Below are 16,273 nucleotides of genomic sequence, written 5' to 3' on the forward strand. Positions count from 1 at the left end.
CCGGCAACACGACCAATTTCACGAAACACTTGAACGTGCATGGAATAAATTTAAGAGCAGAAAGTTGCTCCGTATTCGACTGCGAGAAGAACAGACCAAAGCCTTCTTCCTCTCTGCAGTCAAGTCAAAATCTCCAGCACCGTATTTCCCCCTCAATCGAAATTACTGAGCACGTAATGTATAGCAAAAGTAAAAAATCCTGCCAATTTGTACATGGTTGTTTACTAAATTTAACCTAACTGTAATATGTTTGGTGACTTCAACTACAAAACAGAAAACAGAAACAGACTAAAACTGCTTTGAGTGAAAAAATGCCAAGGCGCTGAAACACAAGACTAAAGAGTTGAAACAGACATCTTAGTTAAACTACAGCGTGGTAAATAGGTTTATATTGTTTATGTTATGAAACTGCTTTGAGTGTGTAAGAATGCCAAGGAGCTGAAAAATAAAACATAAGATTTGTGCCATAATGTGTAATGTAATTTTCTTCTTGTTAAGATGGATTTTATAAAATTGGTATCGAAAAAAGGATCGTTCAGGGACCGGTATCGAAGTCAGGGTATCGGTGCTAGTATCAAAAATTTCTGAACGATACCCAGCCCACTCTGTGGGTATTACAGTCTTAGCTTAACAGTATGTGCAAATTTGAAAAATAGTATTCCAGTAAAAACTTTAATGTTTGTGGGTTGATTATCTGGGTTTTACAAACTAATTGGATGCAGACATTTTTAATGATCTTGCCGACATTATTTTGTCGTTCATTTCATGTGAATTTTCAAGTGACATTATTGTTTCTCTGAGGTCCTCCGTGCCTAACAAAGTGACACAGCCCGTTCTTTATGTCCAGAGTCACCAAAACAGTCCATATCAATACGTGCCAATATGTCACTTAGTACCACAGGCGATGACACCTGACACCAACAATGAGCCAGTAGCAGACGGCAGTATCACATTTTCTTCTATTACAGTATATGTAAGGAGTTGCACAGCTTTGGGCGTGATGTTAAAGTTACGTTTTAAACAACGGGATGTAACTTCATGAGTACGTCATGTCAGTATACTGAAGTGTGTGTTCCCACTTTAAAAAACATGAACAACAAGTCACAAGAAGTCTATTTTATTCTAGAGCTAAGGGCTGCAGCTCACCGTAGCAAAGTCGGCTAATCTGAAACATTTTCACCGTTGTTGGTGGTTAGCGGCCATCAAATTTCTATGCTTTCTCGTTTTCCTATCAATGTGATTTAGTTTCATGCACAACGTTTCTGCCTGGTAAGTTTAAAACGTATGGAAAACTAAAGTACGGCGATGAAAGGCTTTTTTGGTTTTTCCTATCTGAAGAGTAGTGACATCCATTCTCCAGTCAGGGGAGTAAGAACTGTACGGACTCCAAGTAGCAATTATTTTTATTAATGATACACCTGATGATTTTTTTCTACACAGTGTTAGGAAATAGTAAAAAAGTCCCCATCGCAATTTCCCAGACCCCATTCTAGTCAATCAACTAACTGATCCAGTAGGACATCTCATACCAGCTAATTGATCGCCAGTTACTTTCAAAAGGTGGTTGATAGTGTAAACAGGCTTACTGTGGCGACGTTCAATGCTTTAACAGTCTTTTACTGGTTAGTGCCATTCATTTTGCAGTCTAATTAGGCCCCTGCTTTTCTTTGAAGCGGTGGTGTTGACATGCCACATGACTTTATTGTCCCCAAGGGAAAATTTTTTCCACAGCGACATACATCATTTTACGCACATCATCGCACAACGACAGGCAGAAAGAAACACATACAAGCACAGCACATAACAGTGACAGGTAAAACAACATGTAACTCAGCAAGTCGCCCTGTTTAGGGCTGCTGTGGCCGTGGGTGCCAGGCTTTTGCCAAAGCGAGCGCTTCTGCACCTCAGGGACCTGGACCTGCAGCCAGCACAGTGAAGTGGCGTCGGAGTGGGTGTGACGTCCTGTGCTACCATATTTGCAATGCATGTGACTGCCTTACATTGGAGCTCTGAGAGGCTGAGTGCGGAGAGACGTATTATCTTGACAGCGGTGTTGGTTATGCGTGTGAGCCTGGCCCCGTTTGTGGAAGAGAGCATGTTGAGAAAACAGGTGGCGGGAGAATATTTAATATGACCAAATATACTTAAAGGGAGTGACTACAGCAATGTCACACAACGGCTTAACTAGGTTCAGCTACAACTCAGGTTGGACAAACCAATTGCCTGGGTACAAAGATGACACCATATTCATGGTGTCATCTAATGATTGACGCAGATGATTTAGCAATTTAACTTTTAATTGTAAAGTCAAAGAGTGGCTTTTAATGACAATGTTAAATTTTATGTAATCACAAAGAGTTATTTTTTTCTTACTTATACTCACTGTTCGTAGTCATTGTGCTGCTCTAATTACCTGCATTTGTCTACCAAAACCCTTAAAATTGTATTCTTTGGTGCGGACAACATTGCATGAGACTCTTGCCCTGCAATAAAACTTATACTATTCAGTCTCTGTCGTGAGAGGTGTTAGGTAACTGAATGGTCACTTTTAAGGCCTTGTTCTTTCAACTTGTTGGAAGGAAATTACAGCACAAATTGTTATTGTTAGTGTCTGTGTGGGTCAAGTCATCACCAGTCCAGGTCTGTACACCTGCAACAAAGAGTTATGAGTTGGCACGATGTTGTTTTTTGGGCAGGTGAAACCTTAACAAGGATGAGACAACCAAGATAAACAACTGAACAACTGCATGTAACATCTATTACACTGCTATTAAGAGTGACTGAACAGGATGTAAAGTAACACTGCCATTATTGAGAGAAACCGGTGTGTCACTGTTAAAGATTAAGACGTTACGCACAGCCATTGCAGCAGTAGAGCGTCTCAGACCCAATTCAATTACCTGAGACTAAACATACGAAACATCTCACATATGAAACCGACTGGAGCGAGAAGCAGGTTAACGTTGGCTGTGGCTGATCGAGTTTGTCTACAGTCCCCTGAACAGATGATGTTTGGTCAATTCTAAGGTGACCTCCAGGCACCGGGTTAATCGCAGTCGTTATTCTGTGCCAGAAACAAACAGAAATCCCTGCATTGCACAGATGACGCAAGCACGAGGACCTGTTTTGCAATATTTCACCAAGTATTTTTGTCTTGACATATGTAAGTTCTTATCCCTGCAATATGTTTTCCCCATACGCCTCCATATGCAGTTAAGTTTGGAATCTCGCATAATGCACTTTGTCACAGGCAGTGTCTATCTCTGGGTAGTCAGTGCCTGTAACTACCAGCAAGCATGAAACATGCAGAAGTAAAACCATCTCAGTCATGTGGTCCGCGCCTGTGTCACAGCCCGACAACCGCACTGCCGAGGGACACAGCGAACAACTGCAAAAGGCATGACAGAAGTTTGCCGAGACATTGAACGCATCGCCGTCCACGTTCAGCCCCAGCCCGGCAGCCAGACCGGGGCTGCTGTTCGGTGGATAGCCGGCCGCAGGGGCAGGCATGCGGTCGCGCCATGCAGTCGGGAACAATGCACCGGCCAGATTGGCCGCACACAGGTGTGACTTTTTGAGTTGCACATCAGGCTCACGGCAGGCTGTGTAAGCGAGACACGGGGCCGACGCAGCCCAGTAAATATGCCGAATCATTGCGACCTCATTATCAGCGAACCATGCCGGTTACTGGTAAGTCACAACGATAAGAGCAACCATGTTTATAATACAGTTAATGTTGAGTAATAAATGCAGCCAACGTCACATACTGTAGCTGTGCCCCTAACGGTTGCACTGGTCCGCGTCCTCATGCGTTTCTGTTTTTTGTTTGTTTGTTTGTTTCTCCCCAGGAATTGTAATCGGTCCAGTTCTTGCATCAAGCACCGCCGTCCAAGGACGCCGCTCGAAAACACAACACAACACAGCAGCAAACCTGCAATGTGTGACCGAAACGCTGCCAGCTACGTTAGCTTGCAACAGTTAGCTAGCGACCAGCTGATCGCACTAGCATCGCAAGCGTCTGAACGACAACTGTCAAGGCTACACGGTGACGTCCGTGTAACTCCGTGGCCTCCGGTAAACACGCCGCAAAATACGGAGGCCGGCGCCACTGAGAGTCGACATGTAGCGTCTCCCCGGCCGTCGCCGCTGACAGGCTAACGTTAGCTTGAATGTTTCTGCGGTTGAAAGAAACGTTCACGCGAGCCGAGATTGACATTCCTGTCCAGGCTAACTCCCGTGCTAGGGCAGCTAGCAGCGCAGTGCTAACTAGCCCCCTCCGGAGACCTGTGTGTGTTTCGTGTATCCGCCTTACACTTACCAGCAAGCGGCGTTTACGGCAAAATACTTCGGTTCTAACGCTGATGATAACCCCCAATGTGTCAATTAAGTCGATGCGGGGCCCTCCGTGTATATCCATATGTCACCAAAAAAAAGCTTTAATCCAAAAAGTGGTCACTGCTCCCTCTCCTTCCTCCTGCCGGTAGCCATTTTTCCTCAACATCCACAGCCAGGTCCCAGCGCTGATTTTTCCTCCAAACAGCATCCTCCTCTCGGCCCCGGCCGAGGCCACATCTGAGAGGCAAACCTGACATCTGTCGGATCCACGGAAGAAAACACTTTGGTGAAAAGGATTTAAGGGACGCACTGATAATTCCCCCCCTCCGCTTTCTTATATTAAATCTAACAGGATAAACCACAAGGCTTGCGTTAAGCCATTACCCATTTCCATTCATTTTTCCTTTCCTTTTACAAAACAAGCTCATGAAAACCGATGTGTCGCAGTTGTTTCAAGTTGTATTTAATATCCTTGAATAACACTTTGTTTTGTTGTTCTTTTGAGGGACGTTTTTTTTAGGTGAAACAATTACCAGAAAAAAAGGGGGGGGGGACACGTAATTTATAAATAAATGCAGGTTCTCTTTCATATGTCTTAACCGCTTTTCCCTGCACGAATCCCCATATTTTATAATCCTAATTAACAGAATTAGAAAAAACCTAAACGGAAATTTTTCCTCAGTGACGGAAGTAGAGCTGCAACAATTAGTGGATTAAATAATTAGATGATCGACAGAAAATCAACCATCAAGCATTTTGCTAATCCAATAATCATTTTAGTATTGATTAATTGATTGATTGATTAAATGATTTTTAGCAAAAATGCATTTGCAGGTTCCAGCTTCTCAAATATGATGATTTGATGCTTTTCTCTGTATATTTGGGTTTTGGACTGTTGGTCCGAAAAAAACAAGACATCTGAAGACATCACCTGGGGCTGCAGGAAATTTATATAAGGTATGTTTCTCTATTTTCTGACGTTTTTATTTTATAAGACAATTCATTGAGAAATGAATCAGCAGTCTTGATCAATAATGAAAATTATTTTTTGTTGCAGCCCTGAATGGAAGAGGTTTTATTCTTACTTGAGGTGCAAGTTCATTCACTTGTATTGTTTGCAACATGAAGACTGTGTGTACTATAATATATAATAAATACCAGAGGATGCTATACAGACATTATGCTCTTAATTAAAAATTGAAAAAACACAGTGCAGATGGCAGAAAGTGTTGTGCAAAAAAGGTGTGAAAACATTATATGAAAATAGATTCAAAATAAAAGAAAAAAAACAGTCCACTTGCAAAAATAAATGCAGTTTTAAGGAATTTATCAAAGGGATGTAATTTCAATAACTGTGTGTTTGTGTGCATTAATGATGCATCAGGCAGATCTCATTTAATATACAGAAAACAACTTAACGGATTTGATCATTTGGATTTGAATTAAAAGTGAAAATGCCTGGGAATTCCTGCTGGCTTGATAAGCATATGAATGATGAGTAAAACAATTTTCCACAAATTTTGTATTTGCACTGTATTTGCACTGATAGTGTCTCAAAGTTGCCCCAAAACCATTTGTACAATATCTTAATCTAAATAAATACAATAAGGCAGCAGCAGCAATAAGTATATGGCACTGTAAGAAACTCATCGTTCATTTGCTGGAGTGAGGGTCACATTCAAGTTGAAGAATCAGTGTCTTTCCATTTTGTTGGGTTCATTTTTTTTCAGTACGTTGGGTAACTTAGATCATGCTTATTCTAGTGGATGAGGTACCTATAACCGCACAATGTCATTTCACACTGAACCGTCAATTTATTTATTTTTGACACTAAGTATTTAGTGTGGCACTGTGAGTACATGAAGTGCTGGATCACGACTCCACCGTCTTCGGCAGTGGGGCACAGGGGGCTCGCTTCCTAGAGTCACCTCCGGCAGAGAGCTCCAAAAAAAAAATGATTGCAGAACATTGTAATATCAAGTATGAGGCACTAGGTGACAGCAGTTCTCAATTGACCGTGAGAACCCACTGATGAAATCAAAGCCACCCTGTGGGTGGTTTGGTTTGCTATGAGCCATACCAACCACAAACCACTGTAACCTCAGCCAGAGATATTGAAACTTTGGTGTCATACATGAGTAGTTTTATGCATATTCATATCCAAAAGGAAATTGTTTCTACATATCTGAAACTTTTTAGTTGTCTTTAGATGGTGAAATGAAGAGGCACATTCTGCCCATCCCAGTGGGAACGGTGACGCTTGTCAGTTGGAGCGCTGTCTTCTTCTGTACATTGAAGCCTATAATCAAAAGCTGAATCTACTGTGTTGTACTGAGCCTCGGCACTTGAGAATTTCCTAAGAGGGAGATACCATTATTACTCAACGATCACTTAAAGTCAGAGCTGAAAGTCTACCTTTTATCGGTGGTTGGGGACACAGTTTATCCATTGTTGCTCAGTCCAAGTTTCTCCCTGGATGGAAAGCCCACTTCTGCTTTTAGGAACAAAGAAATATTGTCTGCCTTAACATCCGTTGACAAACATCCACATTGGCTACAAGTTTTTACCTTACCACTTTCATATTCTAACCATTTAATTTAATTTAACGGCCACATCCCAGTTATAATTTTGATAATTTGCCTGCCAAAAGACATCTAAAAGTGGGCTAAATTGGATTGAAAAGTCAGCATTTTTCATTTGGTTGACTTAAACATTGTTTCACACCAATTTCCACCAGGAATGTTTCAATTTCATCAAACAACTAACCAAATCAATGCTCACTGGCATTGTTAAACGGGCATGGGGCCCCTCCAGAGTTGCTGATTGAGTTGTCTCACCATCTACAAGAACTGCAGTCTAGACTGACCCCCCCCCCCCTTCAAATCTCCAATTTAGCAATTTCCAATCATTTGAGTGAAAAATCTTTGAGTGCTGAGAAGTAATACCCCAAAGTTGGACCGGATGGATAGAACAGGCAGTAGCTTTGAAAATGCTTACGTAGGCAAAGAATTCAGGTATTAACAAGACCACCTGTGTCACAGCTGGTACCAAAAAAAAAAAAAAAAAAAATCCAAGTCATCTGAGACACATTCTCTGGACAGGCTAGAAACCGAGTATTGATTGAATGTGTTGCAGGGCTGCCAGCTACATCTGGCCAATTTTTTAGCTGGTGGAAAATTCCGATTAAATGAACAATCCTGCTCCACTAAACGGTAACAGAAAACCCTGGCCACCCTTCAAAACTCCTACAACACGCATGAATATGAACCTTACTGTAAGTAAGGTTCTCATTCTTTATATGATAAAGAATGAGAGAAAATGAAACTTTGGGCCCTGATGTGGCAAGCTGTGGAGCTGTTGCAGTTTGGTAATCATGTGCCAGGGCCCTTGATTAAACAAATATGTCTTGTGTTTGTCTAATTGCAGAGTGCGTGAAATCAGTTGGTTTTTCTTTTTTGTTGTTTTTTTTTTTTTTTTTTTTTCAGCAGACAACAATGGTGAGGATTAACCACTACAAGGGGTTTAGTTCCTCTATAGTAGTGACACAATTGAAGAGTTTCATTTCAGCAAACAATATTCTCCAGAAAAAAAAGGGAAAGGACATCTGCTCTGACAAACTCAGTCATCTGAAGACCTCCATTTAAAAAAAGAACTAAATGTATTATGAAAAATGTTATATCTTTTTTTTAAGATATGGAAAATTAACATAGAAATTTAAATAAAACGTATTTTTCAAAGGTAGATTTACTGTATATTCTTCTTGGTGGTGTACGATTTCCCGGTCTTGCCCGTCCTCTAATCTAATGCCAAAAATAGTGTGAGAGATTTTCACAGGAGCAGAACATAACTAGATATCATCCACGTCCACCCTGGGCGTGTCTGCCAGCCGTGCTTCTTCAGCATGTCATCAGTTTTCACGTAGCCATAGCTTGTTGTTTCTTCCACTGCCCTGGAAAAATTCCCGAGGACTACATTTCATCAGGATGGGAGACATGCACCTTTGCGCAATTCTGATTTTTAACATTTTTTGACTGGTTCATTAATCGTATCATGGTCATTGCCCTGTTTAAGACACTGCATTACCTGTTAACTCATGCTAAAGGAACAGTTAAAAATTCAGTGAAATATGCTTGCTTTCTTGTCGACAGTTAAGACCTATGTCTGCCCGTTGAATAGGAAGGTGGACACTGTTAGCTTAGCTTAGCATAAAGGCTGGAAACAAGGGGGAAACAGCAAGCCCGGCTCTGTCCAGAAATGAGAAGATCTGCCTCCCCAGCACCTCTACGGCTCTCAGCTGTACAAATACAGTTTTTATCAATCTTCTCATCAAAGTCACAGCAAGAAAGCAAAAAAACACATTTCTACCAAAATGACAAACTATTCCTTTAAAGCTTAACATCCAGTGCTGCTTTGTGGGTCCGATGTGACGGGATACTGACAGTTGAAAAAAAATAAAGCTAAAACATGTTCTGTGAGGGTGAAAAGGGCAGAGGTTTTGGTTTGAGTAATCTTTAACCAAAGAACCACAAGTTTAAACAGAAATGAAAGGAATCGATTTCCCTGTTGAAGTGCCCCTGAGCAGGCTTGACTCTTGACGCTCCGTGTATCTTACCAGATCCAGGGGTTCGTCTAACCTCCGACTTCGCAGCACTGGTACAACAGTAGTTCCCAAATAGGGCTAGAAACCCGTGAAAGGGTTGGAAGATGAATCTCAATCTCAATCTAACCAACCTGCAACCTGTGACGAGGGGGCCTCAAATAGACATTTCTTTAATTTAAGGGTTAACAAGTCAAGAACTACTGTCCGAGAACGTCAGGATGGGTGCGAGTGAATGCGTTAAAGTGAGACTGCAGTTGTTCTGCAAATGTATTGCTCCCAATTCTGTCTGTTTTGTACATTCCTCTCTGCAGGCACATTTGGCTACCACTGACGTAGCTGCTAGAGAACACTTGAACACATGTAAACCAATTGTCGCACCTGGACTTAGTCCATCGCTCTGCCGTACTCTCAGCTCCGCGCATGGACTGTTCAGTCAAATCCTCTGCGCTGAGTTTTGATTTCTTGTTAAATGGTCGGGCTGGTCTGGGCTTTGTTCCTCTGTCTTTGTACGCAGGAATTTCTTCTCGAATGCTTCCCCTTTTTGCAAATCTATTTAATGACTACTTGATAACAAAGTAAATCTTAACCTGGATATGAAGTCTATTCCTGCTTTACTGAAAATCACATGGTTCTGCAGACTTGTTTACGTTCCCCTTTCCTTCCGCTTCCCCAGTGTGGCAACTGAGGGTTGAATGTGTCAGCAGAGGAGGTGGTTGCCCACAGGATTTCGGCAGTAAATGCACTCGTGGATCAGACCGCAATAAAGAATATTGTGAATGTGTTTTCGTATTCAGACACAAAGGCCATTTTTGCTTTACTCAATACGTTAACATGCCACATATTTTGAAACTGTCCTCCCCTTAGAAAAAAAATTGCCACTATAGGTCGCCTGTGCAATCAGCTTATTACGAGCCAGAGTTATATTTCATTATCAGGCGAGCTTCAGTGCCCGTAGTAATTATGACGGGAGCAGAGGAAGAAGTTAGAGTAAAGAGCAACAGAGTCCATATTAGGAGGATGTTGGATGGGGTGGGTGGCTCAACAAAACACGACTTGCGCACAGGAGCCTGCTGCTCTGTTCCCATTTGAAACCAACAGTCATCTGTTTCTTTCAATCGTGACTGTTCCGTAACCTTAACCACGTTTATTAGTGTAACCAGGACAATGAAGGTCCTCTAAGCTAAAAGGAATAGTTATTGTAACCCAAAATCATGATCTTTCCCTAAATTTAACCAAGTCGCTTTTGTGCCGAAACCATGTTTATTATTGCAGGCCATCCATTTAAATGAACCTCCTGTACAGCTGGTGCTGTAGACGAGGGATTTCCAGAGACACTCCCTTGGGGCCTATAAAGTTGGAGGACTTGAGGTGAAACTTTATCAGCAGAAATTCCAGGGTAGAAGAAGCACTGATGCGTCTAACAGTTTGATGGAGAGCTGATCTCTGAGGTCCAGTTTCAAAACACAGTGCATCCCTGAAGGCTTTTTTGAGCCGACTTATTCAGATATATGCCTATCTTTCAATCTTTTCTTTTCCATTCCCTCCACATGTTTGATCTTGCACTTTATTATCTCAGTTTGCAGGGTCACTGACTTACTCATTTCTCCACAGAAGAGCTGCTTGACCCACAATAGCGTCACAGAAAAAATAAGATGGGGGTTTGACATGGATATACAAAAGAGAAGTGTGGTGCTAAAATAAAAGTTAAAGCCTGACCCGAATTCATTTGGGATTCGGATTCATGCATAACTGGTGTAAACACAACAAGTCCATTGATGTCCATTACATTTGAAGGCATGAGGGTAATTGGTCATTTTAGTCTTTCTTTAATCCTACAAAGGTGAAACTCAAAATTGAGGCTCTCTGCCAGGGCTTGAACAGAATCGCCTGAGAAATTTACCCTGGCGGACACAAAGGACCAACTTTTTTCCAATCTGTTTTCTTAGGAACGAGGCCAAAGAACCAAACGAGTTCACGTAGTTGTGCTCGGAGACAGTTTCACACCGTTACCTTCCAGCTAAGTCTAATCTACAATCACACCGCCTGCTGACGTAACTGACTGCCGAGGTGGAATTGGATTGCTGAAACCTCGAGCCCTGCGGCTGTGTCTGGACTACTATTGTCAAAGTGGCTAGACGACAGTTCAGGATGTCAGAAGTCTTGATGAGCAATGAGGGACAGGTGTTTTAATAAGCACCGAGCTCTGCCATCAATAGTTTTTTTTAGAGATCTCCATATCTGGCAAAGATTCTGTTTTGTAGTTTAATATTTCTGAATATTTCTGTACCGACGTTACCACGCGGATGGCGGCGGACTCGACGTGTCATGCTAAGCTGCAGCCAAAAAGTCCTCCAGCCAAGGAACGTTTGTGCAAGTGCTGCCTGACGGTCGATTTACAGCAGGATGTGCAAGTTATTCTCTCATCAGCATTTACAATACAAACGTCCAGCGCTTGAGGAGGGAGGGGCACAGCTTTTCCAGATAAATTATTTCAATATGCTGGCTGTTTCATGAAAAGAAACGCTACTGTTATTTGGGTCAAGGTTTGAAAAAAAAAAAAAAATTTTAAAGCTGAAATTATTGAGTAATTTCTACATAATGCCAGTTCCCGTTTACTTGTAGCTAAAATTTCCCCCCTGAACAGAATGAATACACCGACTGTCATTATTAACCCACGCTGTTATGTAAATGTGGAAGACAGCATATTACTCAACGTGTGAACACGCACCGGAGAAGGTCGGCATTCTGGTGAAGCAACAATCATTTTATTTCTCCACATTTTTTTGGCATTTTTCTCAGTATGACAAAATGACACGATTAGCGGCCAAAAAGGAGCAACACCGCTCTGCGTGTCTGTGTTTTAAAGGAATAGTTCAACATGTAGGGAGCGATGTTCTTGTATTGTATTGTCGTTCTTGCCTCCGGTGTCACCGGCTACTCACTAACCTTGCCTGTCTGGTGTTTGTTGCTGGGCAGGAAACGCGCAGCTGCCCGCTGTGGCTGGAGACAACACTTTCAAATCCACAGGAGTGAGTCAGAAAGGTAAAAGTTGCAGGCCAGAAAAACAAATTCATGGGAGGAAAGATGCTACAAAGCCCCGCAGAGCCGAGGGGAAGTGCAGAGATGATCGATCCTCCGTTGGATCATCGCTATGAGAAACCCCTTTCGTATTACGCATAGTCATTTGATGAATTGGAATAATAAAAAGAGTGATGATAGCACACAGATATGAGATTGATATTGATCTTCTAATCTCACTTTCTCACAAAAAAAGTAACGTGTAATTCCTAAAATGTTAAACTAATGCTTCAAGAAAAGGACACAAATTCATCTTGTCTACAGAGACAGCGGAAACAGACCATAACTGTAAAAACGACAGGAAATCGACCCAGTAGCAGACAGAACCTCTCCGTGAAAGAAGTCTCTCCTCGCATGTCCTCTCCAACACAGCGTTAGCAAGGGTTGCGTCAGTCTTGGCAAAACCTATGCTTCTGGCGGGAAAAAGTGTCCGCTCTGTTGCTCAACAACTCCCACACTCACAGATTGTAATCTAGTGGTCGGTGGCATGCACACACATGCACTCGCACTCACACAGACAAGCACCATTCACACAAACCCGGTTGGTGACCCAATGCATTACTACTACATACAGTAGAGCCGATAACATGTGTCAAGATTAGTGAGGAGACAAGCTGGAGAGGGATCAGTCATCTTGGTGCAAACACTCTTCCATTTCCCGGCCTGGTTACGCTGAGGAGATTCAGATTGATTTCTCACCCCTAGTACACTAGCATTATGCAATTCACCACGCTTCAGCTTGGCTTTTGTCACTGGGCAAAAAGAAGAAATGAGAGGAGCAGGCTTCTGACTACACTTGGATTGATATATCGGGCTAACATTTGGCTCTTTATTTTCCAGTTAGGAGATGAGATGCAGCTGCAGAGCCACGGGTGCCCCTTCCAAACGAACAGTTCGGGGACTTTCAGCTCTCGCACTTGGATCGACATCTCTATTGCTTTACTATTTCACCTCTGCTTAAGGTGCACACACTTCGAGTGTCTCCAGGGCCCCCACGTCAGCGGGAACTGTGGCCGCAGGCTTCGGCTTTCGCATGCGCACCGACGGTTGTATCACTTTTATCTCTTGCTGTTCGAGGGAGACTTCATTTGCTCCCAGTGATTTCGTCTCAAATGACACTTCAGCTCCTTTCAGCACTGACAAACGAACCCTTCAGCTCATTCATTTGTCTCACCAGCTTCAAGTATAACTCTCACACAGCCTTAACATTTACATTAACATTTGAAATTTGAAATATGATTATATATTCAGACTGTGATCAACTGCTACGAAGCTTTCTATCCTTATTGAGTGTTGTATCCCACTTCCATATTACGTACTAATTGTGCACAGTAGGCTACATATTACACACTTGTCAGTGCACATTTGTTTACCGTTATTAAATAAGAATTCAACGCACTTCACTTTTTGTTGTTGTTGCGAAAGCAGGGAATTGTGCAATATGTGCAGCCAGTGACATCAATCAAACTCAAGTGGTCATTTTTTCGCTGACAAAGAAATTCCCTCCAATTAATTGGGTTGCAAAATAGTGAAATTTACAGATTTTGAAATGTATGCACAAAAATATTAGTAGATAATACACAGTAGAACATAAAAGACATACAGCAGCTGTGCTTGTGCTTATGAAAGGACTACGTCACTTTAGTGCAAATACGGACCGTATAAAGTGTAGAAGGTATTTTTCTCAAAAGACGATTGCCCTGAAAAAGACTGGCCTCAGGGAACTACCTAGAAAGACGGGAAAGTTTTGGCATGGAACACAAAAGAGCGGAGGAGTGAAGAGATACAGTAATCAGCCAGACACATGTGCCAACTTTCTCCCATTTCCAGTCATGGGCACAGGTGACACTTTCGCTTTCGCTTGCACACCGGCATAAATGCACCTGCGGCGCGCCTCTCCTTCCCCACAGCAGCACCGTCGCGCTCTGGAAGAGACTGGCAGCCAAGCTGAGCTCACGAGCCTACGAGGAAACGGAGACATGGCCTCTCGAGTCGCAGCCCTGCTCCTGCTGGGTGTCATCTGCGCTGGGTTCGCAGCAGGTGAGACCTACTTTCCTCCTGTTTAAGCTCTGCGAGGTGCGAGGGCAGGTCGCATGGGGTCTTTAAGTCTCAGACTGTCACGGCGAACCAGGTTTTAAAATGACATTTGTTTTTACTGAACAAAAATGGATCTACATGACATGCACAATTAATTTAAAAACAATTTTTACAAGAGACAATCCAGAGAAGCGCAGTGCACTTGAAATTGATAGATAAATCCACCTGCCTATTTCATCCCACTCGTTCTACATTTTCTGACAAATCTTCCCTCCTGATGAATGTGTTTCTCCTTCTTCCCGCAGCTGAGATTGCGGTGGACTGTTGTCTGAGCACCACTGACAGGTTTCTGCCGCTGATAAAGATTGCGAGCTACACCATTCAGGAAGCCGGGAGGGGCTGCGACATCAGCGCTACTGTGTAAGTGGCAAACCATGTGTACAACATTGACACACGTTTGACGAGGTAAACGTCAGATTCTCGGCCGAATGGTTGCGGCAGCTTGTTTATCTAATTCCTGCTACATCCCAATCGGGAAAGCCAGGAAGGCTGGTAAAAGTGGATGAACGTGTTTTTCTCTTCCCGCTCTGCGGCCCTGATCTCACTTCTTTGTGTCCTCATCCGCTTTTTCAGGTTCATTACAAAGGCTGGAAAGACTCTGTGTGTGGTCCACCCCAGCGAGCGAGCGTGGGTGAAATCTCACATTAAACTTCTGGATAAAAGAAGCAGAGCACATTAGATATCAGGTAAATAAAAAAAAAACGCCTTGTAACCCTTTTGCCGGAGCTTTAAAAACAGAGGCTGCACTTCTGTGCACACAAAGCTTTCTTGCGGCCTTTTGTTTTTCTTAAGTGATGTGGAGGTCATTCCCTGACTGTTGCCTTTTAAAACGCGTCACCCGTGCAGAGACTCACTGCTCTTCTTTTCTGTAGACGCAGGGAGGAGCGGACTCCAGGACAAAGATGGCTGAAGATCAAGGAGGACCGAGTCCTGAGTGAGAGCTGAAGACAGAGGCCGGATTCATTCCCACGTTCCCATGTTGTACTGCAGACGATCAGGACAGTCGGAGAAGATCATAATTGTAATTTCACAAGTGCAAGTGAAAAACTGAAATTACAGTGCTGTTATTAGCGACACCGTGTACAAAATGTTGAGATGATTTGTGTCTGAGAGTTGTTTTAAAATAAAGTTTGATATTATTTTCCAACGTCCAGTCGCCGCCTCTCGTTTAAACCGAAACACGTCACCCGGATGCTGACAATATGATGACGCACATGCAGCATGAGGAATGTAGGAAGAAGAGAATAAAGAAATGCTGCAATTTGCACGCAACAGAATTTCCCAGAACCACGAAAAATACGATAAACGCGTTGGTAATTAGTAAAAAGCGAACGCTGGGTGCGTGGCAATAGTCAGCCATGCGGGAATCCTGCGATCTGAACGCTGAAATTAAAATGAGCACTCGACAAAGCTGTGTCGACTCAAGCGTTGCTTGTTCCGGGGCTTTCAACCATGTCAGGTGGTCCTCAGCAGCAGACGGAGCTCGCTCACATCTCACAGATGTTGCTGGCGCTTCGTCCATGTGCGTGTGTTTCCTCGTGCGGCTCTGCGTTGAGCAACATTCAGACTGCAGGGCCCCATTTACTTTCCCGAGAACAACTGAGCTCTTGCCTGCCGTACTGTCAAACAGAAATCTCAATACACCTAAAAACATAAAACTCTGTTTTATTCTTTTTCTTTGTGTGATGAAACATATCCCACACTGATTAAACACCGATTGCGGTGTGAAGACTCGATTCTGTTTTCGAGGTTGATGAGTTACTGTTAAGAATTCCTGACATTACTGAGATGATTTGTTATTGAAATCTGGGACCTTGGAGCTTCTGAGAACAGGAAGTCCTTCCAACCATTTGGGCCTCTCGTGACAGGACAGTGTTGCAGAGCTCACGGCCCCGAGGGGTACGGTTAGGCCCAGAAAGCATCCTGCTGAGATTCCCACAATGAAGTTTGGGTCGGACTAGGTCATCACAGACCACCCCAAACTAAAAACCGAAAGTAAACTCCCTTATTTACATCTATATTGATCTGAGACAGATTTGTTGCAGATGTTCTTTTGATGGGAGCAAGCAAAACAAAATGCACTGCAAAGTATCGAAAGGAGAAGTATGTATATATATACATATGTGTGTGTACACATACACACACACACACATATATATATAT

At 42.8% G+C, this 16,273-nt stretch overlaps 1 protein-coding gene and 1 long non-coding RNA gene across 2 annotated transcripts; both read left to right on the forward strand.

The window, feature by feature from the left end:
• Positions 1–3,376: 3,376 nt before the first annotated feature.
• LOC120805275 lies at positions 3,377–5,672 on the forward strand. Its single transcript, XR_005709539.1, has 3 exons — positions 3,377–3,690; positions 3,849–5,292; positions 5,393–5,672. It is a non-coding gene; the product is annotated as an uncharacterized LOC120805275 (long non-coding RNA).
• Positions 5,673–13,632: 7,960 nt separating this feature from the next.
• Positions 13,633–15,215, forward strand: LOC120805606 (C-C motif chemokine 20-like). The gene is made up of 4 exons (XM_040155981.1): positions 13,633–14,053; positions 14,356–14,470; positions 14,684–14,796; positions 14,983–15,215. The coding sequence occupies exons 1-3, from the start codon at positions 13,891–13,893 to the stop codon at positions 14,787–14,789; spliced, it is 384 nt and encodes a 127-aa protein (XP_040011915.1). The 5' UTR covers positions 13,633–13,890; the 3' UTR covers positions 14,790–14,796; positions 14,983–15,215.
• Positions 15,216–16,273: the final 1,058 nt, after the last annotated feature.

Source organism: Xiphias gladius, chromosome 19, assembly GCF_016859285.1.
Source record: "Xiphias gladius isolate SHS-SW01 ecotype Sanya breed wild chromosome 19, ASM1685928v1, whole genome shotgun sequence".
Classification (NCBI taxonomy): domain Eukaryota; kingdom Metazoa; phylum Chordata; class Actinopteri; order Istiophoriformes; family Xiphiidae; genus Xiphias; species Xiphias gladius.

Bases quoted from the DNA above. Each gene is read 5' to 3' on its own strand.
- LOC120805606 (XM_040155981.1), top strand. From the start codon at position 13,891: ATGCACCTGCGGCGCGCCTCTCCTTCCCCACAGCAGCACCGTCGCGCT. The intron at 14,054-14,355 runs GTGAGACCTACT...TTCTTCCCGCAG, and splicing joins CTGCGCTGGGTTCGCAGCAG to CTGAGATTGCGGTGGACTGT. The intron at 14,471-14,683 runs GTAAGTGGCAAA...CCGCTTTTTCAG, and splicing joins TGCGACATCAGCGCTACTGT to GTTCATTACAAAGGCTGGAA.